At 41.4% G+C, this 13,743-nt stretch overlaps 1 protein-coding gene across 2 annotated transcripts in view; it reads right to left on the bottom strand.

Annotated features, from left to right (window-relative positions):
• Positions 1-3,369: 3,369 nt before the first annotated feature.
• The window catches only part of LOC118400574 (heat shock 70 kDa protein 12A-like), a 43,617-nt gene continuing 33,243 nt past the window's right edge, over positions 3,370-13,743 (bottom strand). Inside the window, exons 8-12 of one of the 2 annotated variants that reach the window (XM_035797564.2) lie at positions 11,765-11,851; positions 11,031-11,135; positions 10,297-10,555; positions 8,734-8,837; positions 3,370-7,471 (exon numbers count right to left, since the gene is read on the bottom strand). In XM_035797564.2, the coding sequence (XP_035653457.1) occupies positions 6,840-7,471; positions 8,734-8,837; positions 10,297-10,555; positions 11,031-11,135; positions 11,765-11,851 (1,187 nt within the window). In that variant the 3' untranslated portion in view covers positions 3,370-6,839. The remainder of the gene's footprint in view (positions 7,472-8,733; positions 8,838-10,296; positions 10,556-11,030; positions 11,136-11,764; positions 11,852-13,743) is intronic. The other variant, XM_035797573.2, reaches the window with a different exon arrangement.

Raw genomic sequence — 13,743 nt, 5'->3', positions numbered from 1 at the left:
GGGGGTGGCTTTGTAGCTAACAAAGCACACACAGGTCAAGCATTAGCAAGGTATACTTAAAACAGGGGAAAACACGACAGATGACAGAGAACAGATTTTTCCATGTGTCTGCAGTTATATAATTGGATGTGTATACAAAAGGATGCTACCATATGAATGACAGAGAGAGGTTTTGGTAACTTTGAATTAGGTAATGGTTGGACGAGATAATGGCTTGGTTGGACTCCTTGAATACCAATCTTCAAAATCATTGCTTAGCAAAAACCTGATTGTATTTGTGTTTGCTTTATATGGTTGGGATGTGGTTTATCTAGATTATCATAGACTGATAAAGGGATTAGGATGTTTCCTGGCAAATGGAAAAAGCTCACCAGAATCATTTTGTAGCTGTACCTGTCCTAAACATACTTGGACTACTCTGTAGTGGGTAAGGCCTCCTCAAACTGAAGTTGCTGCCCCCACATTAGGAACAAAGGGTTGCTGGTCTGACTTTACTATGCCATGACTTTACTAGAATATCTAACAGTTATTTATATAAAACCCGCACTCAAAAAATAGACACGTGCAGTCGCATGTTCAGTCAGCCATCCAGTCCAATAAAACTGTCTTGACTCTTTCCAACACTGGATTCTGTTGTTGGAATATATTACAGTAAGGAGTGCCATTCCTCTCATGTACACAATTTGTTTGTATGTATGTGCCTGTGTATATGTGTGTGTGCAGCACAGGTGGCTGGTGGCACCTTCATTGGGGAGGACTGGCTAAATTTAATTGATGGAATTAATTATTAATGAGATGGTATCAAACACATGCTTTACACATGTGTTCATACCATTCCATTTACTCCATTCCCACCATTATTATGAGCCTTCCTCAGCAGTCTCCTATGGTGTGCAGGTACGTTTGTGTGTGGAGGGATGTTACCCAAACAGACCTCTCATCAACATGCAGTGACACTCATCTCATAGATAAGGGTGTCTGCTGAGCAAACAAATACTAATTAAATCAAATGATGGCTAGGTAACCTGACAGAGGGGGGAACGGCCCAGCAGAGCACAAACGTGCCCCAAATGGAATGAAAACGTGTGAAGAACTGTGAGACTTCAGGCATGAACATCAACCGCAACATCACGCTGGAATGAAAACATGTTGAGCTCCCAGCTCCAAATCTCACTGCTTTCCTGACAGAATATATGAGCGTGTGAATGTGTGGGAGGGATCAAACCAGCAACTCAAGGGCCTACTTTGAGAGTTTCCCCTTGAAATTGCCGTAGCAACTGACCTACTTTCCAGCCATTTTGGAGATAACCAGTGCACCTATCCTATCCTTCACCCTACCCATCCCCCTCTCACACATCCAACAACTAAAAACAACCTTGCCCTGTGTGGGGTTGAGAGCCTCTCCACAAACACTCCTGTTAGAATAACACACTCGCTCCTAAATGCACACAGTGGTTGAATAAGAAGTGTTTAGTTTCATATTCAGCTTGTTGGATCATTAGCGAGGGCGCTTGAGGCTAACTACAATTTAGCAGTGGACTTTTTAATCTGCAAGCTGAGTAGAGCAAGGTTTCCCAAACTTTTTGGGCCCGGGGACCCACATAATCAGAACACAACAAAATGGCATACAATGAGTTTGCTATGACTTTGGCAGTGCATAGCCTGACGAACCAAGTCTTGGGCCCTGGGAAGAAACATTTTAAAGGCCCATGGCATTGGAGAGAAAATTGAGCAATTTTCAAGCACATTTACTGCAATTCTACAATTTGTTTAATGGGGCAGAGATATTTTTTGTTGTTGCAGCTTTAAAGCTAATATCCTGTAATTCTACACATTTTGCCATAAGGCAGAGAGAACTTTGCAGTTTTATTGTGTTGTATTACACCCTCAATTTATTCCATGGATCCATTGGTCATCTGTTGTTAGTAATATTCATATAAAAAAATGAAATGCAGTACTTCTGCGGACCCCACTTTGAGAACCCCTGGAGTAGAGAATAGCACATTGAGGTTGGTTTGAAGCATGTGCTTATTTCGCAACCGCTGTTATTAAACCTGGGATTTTTACAAATAAAAATCCTCGCTGTACTATATGAGTACACCTGAACACAAGGCACTCCAAAGCCATTAGGCCTAATAGGTACTGGCAGTTATGAACCCATGTCTCCATAACGTCACAACTCGACACAGCACACGTCAATGAGTCGTGAATTTCAGCAACAACAAAAAACAGCTGGAGCTTATTTTGGATCTACTGTTCTTTCTCCTAATACACTGTTCTGGCCCGGGTGGAGAGATCAGAAACAGACGAGCAGCAAAGTTTGGAATAATTTAGAGCTGTCATTATCATAGAGATATAGACCACTGAGTTTAGTGGAGGCTGCTGAGGGGAGAACGGCTCATGATAATGACCAGAAAGGAGCAAATGGAATGGCATCAAACAAGTGTTTGATGTATTTGATACCATTCCACTGATTCCGCTCCAGTCATTACCACGAGCCCTGTTCTTCCCAATTAAGGTGCCACCAACCTCCTGTGCACTGAGTTGGAATCGTCCGTTGCGAAAACACCAAAAACAAGTCACGGGTGGTGAAGCAGGATATCACTACTGCATAGCACTGTACTAGTTATCCCATCATTTCAATGCTGTATTACATAGTCTCAGGTACTGTAGTTTCAACAAATGTTGGTAACACTTTATTTGGATATTCCATCTATTAACTTTAACCCTAGCCCTAACATGTACCCTTATCCTAACCCTGAACTTAAACCTTATTCTAAACCTAACCCTGACCCTAACCATAACCGTTTCATGCAGTTGCTTATCAACAGATAGTTTGTTGATGCTATGACCATGTAGAGCATCTACAGATGGAGTATCCGGGGTACCCAGATAAAGTGTGACCAAAATATCCACTGGAGAGCAGTGTTGCTTTTCTGATATTCTTATTCTCGGCTCCTACTGAGCCCGAGGGCACAGACCCAAATTGGTCACACCCATATACAAATCTGTGGCTGCTTTGGATATACCTCATCAAATTGTGCTAACACTGAATAGAACACATGGAAAAATATGAATTAGCTTGAATTGGGTTTCCAAACTTTGATTTTATTGCCGAATACAATGTAGCTGTTGTTTCCAATATTAGTGATAAAACAGCTGTTTACAGCTGACTGTTTATAGCCACTGCACTGACACCTTGCCATCTTGGCCTAAATAAACATGCAAATGATAAATAAGGTAATTAAAAAGTATGATATAGTCTGTTGACCTTCTTCCCCTGTTGCTTTTATTGATGTAGGAAGTCTTTTTGATGATGCATGTGTAGCATGTCATGAAACCAGCAAAGACCAACGAGGAAGTCAGATATTCTTTGAAATACACATTTTATTGGATGACAGTTTGGCTGTGAATACTTGGCATTTGAAATACAACTCATTTGAGTGAAAATAGTAAGAGCAGGAAACTTGTAACTCAACAGTAGAAAAATCACATGTGCGCAAACCCAAGGATAAACTGAAAAAGGTATGATTTGTGAAACATTTAAGAGTGGCAATTTTGGTTGAATAGTGAAGTAATTTGTTCTACAGCAAGCATAGAATCAAGTAGCAGTGAACTTTCATGTCCTGTAATATTGTAAGTTCTAGATAAAGAGTTAAGCACTTTCTGTCGTAGTATGCAGAAGCTAGCTAAACTGATGCTCCTTAACTGTCTCCACCCAACCATTCAATTACAGGTTAATAAATGACACTTCATAGAATTTGAAATATTTACTCTCTTTAAGGTGCCAATTGTCATATTCTGCTGCGTTATAAACTCAATACGATGCGAACTTCAGCTAAACATGTCTTCATACAATTCGGACTTATAGCTTTGAATATAAACCCGCTACATACAGTATATTGTGCATTACATAATACTGAAGGCAGCACGAAATACATGGTATTTATCAAAGTAGCAATACATTAAAGAAACAAGTGCTGTGTTTTTCTTTCCTTCAACTCAATAGTCATCCATCGACCTCCGTGAGGATGAGGAAAGGGTTGATAGATTAACCTGTTACTAGTTGTTAGGATGGAGATTGAGCAGATCTGCTGTGATAACAGTGTGCGAGATGATTGACTTGGGACATGCCATGAACATGTCAAAACATTTCCTTCGCAGTTAATTCTTCATTTGTCATTACATCTAGAGTTGAAAAGGCCACGCTTTTCTCCACACGTGTTGGTGTAACATTATCACCATACCTAACCCTCAAACCAAAAAAAATAAATATGTGTGGTTACATATCGTTTTCTCCTCATTCGTAAAGATTTAATCATGCAAAACGTGCATTGCAGGAGAGTGCCAAAGGCAGCATCAGGGATCAAAGCTTGTGCACTTTTCCCACGTCAACAAGTCAAGGGAGACCAACTTAAATTCACAGAGTTTTTCTGTGAGAATCTACCTTACATTAGTTTTAAATCTTTAGTGTAGGGTTCTCAGAGAGGAACACTGCTGGAAGACCATAAACATTCTTTTAAGGTTATCATGCATCGTCTGCGTTATACCGTGTTACCAACCACTCAAATTGAGTGCATCTGCAAACAACAGCTATTGTAGGAAACAAAATCAATTCAAATCCAAACCCAGTTACTAGTGAGTAATATACTACATCTGTCTTGAATCAAGACTAGGGACATGAATTGTGTCTATATGCTGAATAGTTTTGACATCACATCTTATGTTAGGCATTCATTTGGGTAAATTATTGTATGTTGGGCCATAAACTTGTTTTCTTCTCCAGTGTAAAGCTATTTATTGTATCTATATGTTTAAATATGAAGTTGTTTTTTATTGCGTTGTTTCCTTCCATCAATACTTGATTTAGGGGATAATACTTTCAACAGCAGCATCCTTGAAACAAATTTAAAATGGAAGCATGGCACAAAAAATGTAAATGGTTGAGTTCAATTGTGGTAAAGGAACAATACCTTGCAATGGTAAGCTTTTATTGCTCTTGTATTACATTTGTTGGGGAAGAAAGACAATGATTTGAAACTGTCATTTTATATTATTTGCAAGGTGGTTGAGGTATAGTTTCAGTTGACCTGGTGTCTGTCAGTATGATTTGCCAATTACTGTAGTTCGAAAGACCCCAACAAATATTTGCTATTGATATTTTGAATACAGGTTTTTCAAAAGCCGAATTGGGACATTTTATTGTAAACATTTAACTAAATACAAATTGAATAGTTACAAAGCAAACACAAATATTTGCCCAAACCAAAGAAACTCCATGTTCCATAACAAGAACCACTCATGTTTTAAGGAAAGGTATTCAAGGTATCTTTCAATGCTCACTTTCACTCATTGTTGATGAACGCGGCATTCAAATCCTGCCTCGACTCACATGCTGGTGAGAATAATGGGAAAAGGTGTCTGTGCGAAAGCATACATACTCTCGGTTCTAAAGCTGCTAAAATCATAACGCTAAAAATCTGTACAATATTTAAATACTGTATTTACAGAAATAAACATATTTTCAATTTCATCTTTCCTTTTCAACGGCCGACACAATCTCCTGAATTTCAGATATTCAAGAAGGAAATTCAGGGTCTTTTTTGTCCTCTGTCGTCTCATAAGCAAAACAAATGAAGGCAACCACAAAGCACATCGCAATGGCTATATTCAAATCAGTTTGCCGGTTCAGCTAGCAGCATTGTCAACTCTGCCACTTTTCACATTCTCGGATTTATATTTTTTTGTGGCTCAGCGCAACATGTTAAAACAGTGAGGTGGATTTTTACATTGTTTGTAAGAAATGATAGAACGTCTTGACAATCAAGCCTGACGTCTAAACAGCTAGTTGTTAGTCTCTCTATATTTCTAACACATAGATTTGTTTGCAGTGCTGAATAAGCCACATTTAGAAGCCAACCTTTGCCTTAAACAGATATTGTTGACAGGATAGGAGACCATCTGCTTACATTTGACCAAAAATGAACTGAGTTTCCATGACTTCAAATGTATTTTAAAAGCTAATGCACCAAGTTTGTTTTCATAAGGTAATATAACTCCTTTCTATGGCATCTCATGCCTAACCACAGGAGACGGTAGAGATAAATACAGATTTGAAAGCTATCCTGTGAAGTTTAACTGATCAAGTGAAGTGTTTTTGTTGGAGAACCACTGCCTTCCCTCATCTCAGGTGCTCTCCAACCCTGACTCAATAAAACTCTGGTCTGATGAGTAGGATAAGCATCTGAATGATAGTTTCTAACTGTTGTTCAAGGAAACCCCAGGAGTTCGGTTTAAATGCCTAATGGTCATTGCAGTTGTGAAAATTTGGTCCTATGAGCGAGGGTTGGAGAGGACATAGGTTTGTGGAGCATTGTGTCATAGCATAGTGTTGTAGCTGTAAGAGCTGCAAGACAGGAGTACTACAGTATCAACCTACCATGACCTAACACAGCTACAGCACACAACCACAGATAACACACAATGGACCTGAAACAAGGTTGTACGTATCAATAGCAATATATGCCTATAGTACAAAGCTGTGTTGCATCTCTGTACATACTCCAATCTAAACATCTCTAGAGCAGAGCACATCAATATAGCCTGCACTTAAGACTAGATACACAGATGGTACACAGGGATAAAACCTGAGTGCTAGTTTGTTTCTGAACAGGGAGTCAGCTAAAGCAGAAACAAACTAGCACTCATGCTAATCTGAACAGGCCCAAAGATCAATATACTGCTACATTCTAGCCACTGTCCCCTGGCTCATTGTGTGTGTGCTGCTGGAGGTTTCACTTCCTATGACCCTTTGACCTTATTGCTCCATTTCACCCTATTTACTGACTGAGGAAGTCGATGCTAGCCTTGACGGTACGCGAAGTGGCTACATCCACCGCCATGGCCCGGATCTCCGTGTCCCCAAACTGCATGAGCGTCTGGATCTCACGGCGCACGACGGTGCTCTCCGTACCGGTCACATCCAGCCGCAGCGTGCCGCACTTCCTCACGCCCAGCTCGCTGATGAAGCCCACGCCTTCCTTCTCCGAGCAGTAGATGTGGATAACGATGACCTGCTGGCTGGGCTTGGCGGGCGTGTAGCTACGCTTCACCGTCTCTCCCAGGGCCACGGACTGATCGCAGGTGATGAAGGTGTCGAAGACGTCGGTGCACCAGCGCGTGCCGTCCTTCACCAGCATCTTGTCGGGCGGGTGCTTGCCCTCCACGTAGCGGTTGAGGACGCCCACGCCATAGGTGAGGGGCGAGCGGCGCACCTTGATGATGCTGGGGTCCAGGCCGAAGAGAACGGCCCCCTTGAGGATGGTGAGGCCCACATCGTGGGGGATGATGATGCGGCTGCGTCCTTGCAGCATGTTCTGCACCGCCTGCTGCAGCAGGGGCGACTCAGCGAAGCCGCCCACTAGGAACAGGAACTTGATATCAGACACCTCCGGCTTCTCAAAGAGATCAGCTGAGATGGAAAGAGTTGTTATTCAACTAGAGTTCTACTCTATAGTATGTGAAGCATTAATACAATTTCAGTTTTCTGCAGGCAATAGCATAGCATGTGTTATGCCAGAGGACAACATTTCCTGTTTGAGACCCAGTGTCATCAGACAGTTCATTAGACTCCAAGCAGACCATGCTAAAGTAATGTGACCCACTTCTTACTCTCTGTCCAAAAACACTGCATGCATAATTGAAGTAGGTTGGTTTATTTTGGGTGGGACTACTGGGAAGACTGCTCACTGTACAGTGAGAGGAAACCTTGGGATGCAGTGTGGACTCCCCAGAAATCTCTTCTGGGATCTCAAATCCTTGAGTTGAGAATGGGATGGGAATGCTTTCAATTCAGCCTGGGTGGAGTGCCAACCTGGACTCAGTGGTAGACGTAACATAATAAATGTAAATCCGGGATATTACAATTAGTATTATATTGTATTCATTTGGTATGTATTCATTTGTGAATGTCCATCATCCATTATGTATAATATGTTACGAATTACAATTTGTATATGTTACGAATTACAAATTGTTTGATATATTATGAATTGGAATTTGTACAATATATTATGAATTGCAATTTGTATAATATGTTACAAATTTGAAAAATATATTAGATGTTACAAACTCAAATTTGTTGTGGCTAACGTTAGCTAGTCTAGGGGTTAAGGTTAGGAGTTTGGTGAAAGGGTTAAGGTTAAGGGAAGGGTTAGCTAACATGCTAAGTAGCTAATTAGCTAAAGTTGTCTGTGATGAGATTCGAACACGCAACCTTTGGGTTGCTAGTTCACATTATACGTCAACCCATCTACCCCGACCAACCACCCTACTTTCATTTTTGCCTTAAGTAACATTATTTTATATGTAACCATACCAAATGTAACATATCATACAAATGTACTATGTTACGTAAATATAATAGTCTGAGACCAGGCTGGGCGTGCTCACATACAGTATGGTGATGCATACAATACAATCTGAAAACATAATCATGCTGATGCTTTATTCATCTTGGTCAGTTGAGCTTTGTCACTTTGTCAAGACAGCAGCAGGGCCAACAGCTGAACATTATATAGGATGCAGTATTGCTACACCTAAGGTTTGGCTTCCTAACATAGAATGACAACAGGCAATATCTTTCAGATACTACCAGTACACTGTATATGTGTGTCCGTACTAAGAAGTCCCTTTAAGAAAATCGTTTTTTTATTAGTATTAGTGGCTACTTACTGAGGTGCTGAATGATGTGATCTATGGTGGGCTTGAAGAGGGCGTTCATGGCATCAGGGTTCATTCTCAGCATGCCCTGGGAGGACCACTTCACAAAGTCCACACTGCAGAGAGAAGAGAGGACAGATAAGCATGCCATTATTGACGCTGCTCTGATTACCAGTAGATTGGTAGGCTACCGTATAAGCACTGTTACAATACACTCCGAACCAGACTTCCTCCTTCGTCAGTAGGTGGCCTATAATGACTTTAGGACATGTAAAAAACGAAACAAAAAGATTTACAGTCTGAATGAATATAATGAAACCCCTGTATCTTTCACAAATGTTTACCCATTGTGTTTCTTGGTAAATGATCTGTATGGAGATTTAACACATGTACATAGGAATACATGTATTGTAGGAGAACAATATATAAGTAGTGCCTGCCTCCATGCAATAGCTCTCACGAGACCACTGTTTTTCTACATGTACTGTATACTCACCCCCTCAGTGTTTGTATTGTAACAGATCTTATAGGAGTGTATAGAATCCATCTGGCATCTTTTGAGAATTCTCCTCGATGTGAGTGTGTGCTTGCCAGTGATCTCTCTATTTCACAGAAAGGCTATTGCGGCAAAATGAGACATCCTAAATGATTTACAGTTATGACTATGAGTCAGAGGACCCGCAGGGCCCCTGGAGGCTCAGGTTTCTGGCGTCTGAACGTCTTTAAGGGTCCCATGAGTTTAATACAGGATGAAAATCTATACTAATGTAAGACAGTGCTTTTAACAGCCAGACTACAGGATAGTATCAAAGTGAGACAAGGTCTTATATACACAAGGTTTATTTCAAGTTATTCAGTCATCTTTAGTGAATTCAAGTGCACATACTGATCCAAACATTTATTAGAGTAACACTACTACTGCACATACTACCGTGTATAAGCAGAAAGAAAGCATTTTAGACTTATCTAAGGCAATTTGAACTGAATGAACCAGAGTGGGAATACTAAGTCAGCTAATGACACTAGTCTACTATATTGTACAATAGACAAGTCTCTTAATGAGCTGACTGTAAGGTGGTGGAGGGGGAAACGTGGTGAATTCTGAATTCGCTGGCTGTCTTACTGGGCAGTTTCAGACTGTATAATGGATAATCATTGCCAGTGCCTGGACAACTGATAGATTGATCGAAGTAATCCTCATTGAATAGATTTTGTATTGCACTATTTTCTATGCATTTTACTGTATCGTATTGCATTGTGTGTTTTGGTATTATGTCCTATGTATAGTGATGGTCATATGTTGGTCATTTAATGTTTGGGTAATGGAATTGAGATCTGTTGCAGAGGAGACGTGTGTGTATTCCCCTGGATACATACACCAAGTAAAGGTATATTATATCCGATAGCTAGCACATGCTTATTCAGACACATGCTTGGGTAATCGGGTAATCACTCAATAGGGAGTTGAGGTGAGCTCTAGACTTTCAGTGTATTCTGTATCCTATACCGATCCTCTAACCCTCCTCTGCAATCATACATACACTCACATATGCACACACACACACACACACTCACTTGCTCTTGCGCAGGGCGTGCTCCACACTGTGACCTCTGAACTTCTTGTAGTAGTCGATGAAGGAGAACGGCAGGTTGATATTCAGGGGGTTGGTCCTGTCCGGGGCCGCTGCCCGTTTCCGGGACTCAAACGCGATCATCAGATCCACCCAGGCAGCCGGCCGCTTGACCTTAAACTGGTCGATGAAGTCGGGCCCGAAGATCTTACACAGGAGTTTCTCAAACTCATAGTCAATACCAATGGAGCCATAAGGACCGCCTGAGGAAGTGAAAATTAGTGTTGGTCAATAAGAGCTCAAATGACACCGAGTCCACAGAACAGAGGGGATGCATGGACCCTGATTAAGCCTTTGAAAGAGTTTTTTTAGACTAGGAGTCCATGTGTAGCTCATGGGGATGTGTGAAATTTACTGCTCAGCCTGAAGTTTCCCCACTTGCGCCAGCGAGCAGCTAGCTTTTCACATGGCGTAGACTGGTAAGACACTCCAGGAGGGTGGTCACATGTGCTAGCAAGGCAGAGGTCCCAAGTTTGTGCCAGGAATGGGACGAATTAGGAGGAAGTGGTACTTACTAAGCTAGAAGTGTGACATCCTTTAAACATGCAGCCACCCCAGAATGTGATAGAACAGCCAGAAGAATGTGCTTATTTTGAATCGAGGATACTACCTAGATCCATCTCAGTGTAACATGAATTCAGTGAGAGCTGCTATCTGAGCATTGAGCACTCTCTTTACCTGAGGCCTTATAGAGCTCCTTGAGATGTCCCTCAGGGAGCCGAATCTGATGGACCGTGAGGTCAACCGTTCCGCCACCACAGTCAACCACTACATAGCGGTCACCTGGGGACACGGAGAGAGAGAAACGTCATTGGAGGCGAAGGAGCAGAAGACTATAGTGGTAGCCAATAACGCCTCTGAAGCATGACTTCTGATCATTTCCTCTAAAAGCGGCTTCTGTTTTTGGGACACACTCAGTGGATGTTCAACATGAGTAGGCATGATGCTATCGCGCCCTAAAACCCCAAGTGGGTACTGGAGAACTAGATACAGTGTATCGGATAGAAGATAAGCCAATTGCTATACTGGATTTCAGTCTTTTTATACAGTAGATAACCTACTATCACCATGCCCACACTGTCCCAGTGGTCAGTAATCGCCATGTGATCATGTAATCAACCATACGATCACTGACATGTCAACATCCAGCCAAACCTACAGGAAGCATTTGATTAGTAGAGAAATGTAATCGATTAGACTGTAAAAGCATGATGTTATTAGCAAAAACTAGAAAGATAATAAGTAGAGTAGATCCTCCTACTCAATAAACATAAGGCTGTTGTTTTTCAGGGCACCGGATAACAAACACGATGCATGATCAGCAGCATAAGAAACACCAGGAGCAATTACTGTATAGAGAGGGAGGAGGGAGAGAGAAAAAAAGAAGCGTAAAAGAGAGAATGAGACTCTACCTTCTTCCAGCTCCGACCAAAGCTCCCCTATGACATTTTCCACCAAAAAGGTGCGGCTCTGCCGTTTGCTCCGGACATGCTCCTTGGCTGGTTATTGACAGAGAGAGAATGACCGAGCGTGAGAAGGGTGGAAGCGCTTTGGTGAAGCTGTGTGGGTCATACAATGTAAGTCAAGCGACAGGATGATGGGGCTATATGATGTCTAGGATGGATGTGTGAAGTCAGCAGCAGAACTCCAGAACTGTTCATACAGCCTAACTGCAGGTACCCATCCCAGAAACTGTGTTGACTTGCAGGAATGAGCAAATCCAATGTGAGACTATTTGGATCTAGTGTTTCATTTTCCGTTTTTTTTATGTTCAAACTGTATTTTATTAGCATATACAGTTGAAGTCGGAAGTTTACATACACCTTAGCCAAATACATTTAAACTGTTTTTCCCAATTCCTGACATTCAATCCTAGTATAAATTCCCTGTCTTAGGTCAGTTAGGATAACCACTTTATTTTAAGAATGTAAAATGTCAGAATAACAGTAGAGAGAATAATTTATTTCAGCTTTGATTTATTTCATCACATTCCCAGTGGGTCAGAAGTTTACATACACTCAATTAGTATTTGGTAGCATTGCCTTTACATTGTTTAACTTGGGTCAAATGCTTCAGGTAGCCTTCCACAAGCTTCCCACAATAAATTGGGTCATTTTTGGGCCATTCCTCCTGACAGAGCTGGTGTAACGGAGTCAGGTTTGTAGGCCTACTTGCTCGCACACGCCTTTTCAGTTCTGCCCACACATTTTCTACAGGGTTGAGGTCAGAGCTTTGAGATGGCCACTCCAATACCTTGACTTTGTTGTCCTTAAGCCATTTTGCCACAACTTTGGAAGTATGCTTGGGGTCATTGTCCAGTTGCAAACTGTAGTCTGGCTTTTTTATGGCGGTTTTGGAGCAGTGGCTTCTTCCTTGCTGAGCGGCCTTTAAGTTTATGACAATATAGGACTCGTTTTACTGTGGATATAGATACTTTTGTACCGGTTTCCTCCAGCATCTTCACAAGGTACTTTACTGTTGTTCTGGGGTTGATTTGCACTTTTTGCACCAAAGTACGTTCATCTCTAGGAGATAGAATTGATAGAGATCCTTCCTAAGCAGGAGATGGGAGATCTCCTTCCTAAGCAGTATTACGGCTGCGTGGTCCCATGGTGTTTATACTTGTTTACTATTGTTTGTACAGATGAACGTGGTATCTTTGGGCATTTGGAAATTGCTCCCAAGGATGAACCAGACTTGTGGAGGTCTGCAATTTTTCTGAGGTCGTGTCTGATTCCTTTTGATTTTCCGATGATGTCAAGCAAAGAGGCACTGAGTTTGAAGGTAGGCCTTGAAATACATCCACATGTACACCTCCAATTGACTCAAATGATGTCAATTAGTCTATCAGAAGCTTCTAAAGCCATGACATCATTTTCTGGAATTGTCCAAGCAGGCACAGTACACTTAGTGTATGTCAACTTCTAACCCACTGGAATTGTGATACAGTGACTTTTAATTGAAATGAGCTGTCTGTAAACAATTGTTAGGAAAATTACTTGTGTCATGCACAAAGTAGATGTCCTAACCGACTTGCCAAAACTATAGTTTGTTAACAAGAAATTTGAGGAGTGGTTGAAAAACAAGTTTTAATGACTCCAGCCTAAGTGTATGTAAACTTCCGACTTCAACTGTATGCTGATGAAATGTTTTTCCTATGGGGAAAAAATGTGTTAGCTGCAGAGGGACGAGAGAACGCTGGCCAAGGAAAGGACATTCTACTCTAAATGTTCAGAACTGGAGACTGCACTTATGATCAGTACTTACAGGCTAATGATTACATTAATTGCATATGGACCTGGTAATCACTGGTTGAAAAGAGGACAGCAGTAGTAGTAGCATGACCACATCGACCCAGATGTCAGAAGGACATTTTCTCCAATAGAGCGGA

The sequence above is a fragment of the Oncorhynchus keta genome, chromosome 2, assembly GCF_023373465.1.
Source record: "Oncorhynchus keta strain PuntledgeMale-10-30-2019 chromosome 2, Oket_V2, whole genome shotgun sequence".
NCBI lineage: Eukaryota > Metazoa > Chordata > Actinopteri > Salmoniformes > Salmonidae > Oncorhynchus > Oncorhynchus keta.
Note: the sequence above shows the minus strand (reverse complement) of the source record. Positions and strands in the feature narration are given on the sequence as shown.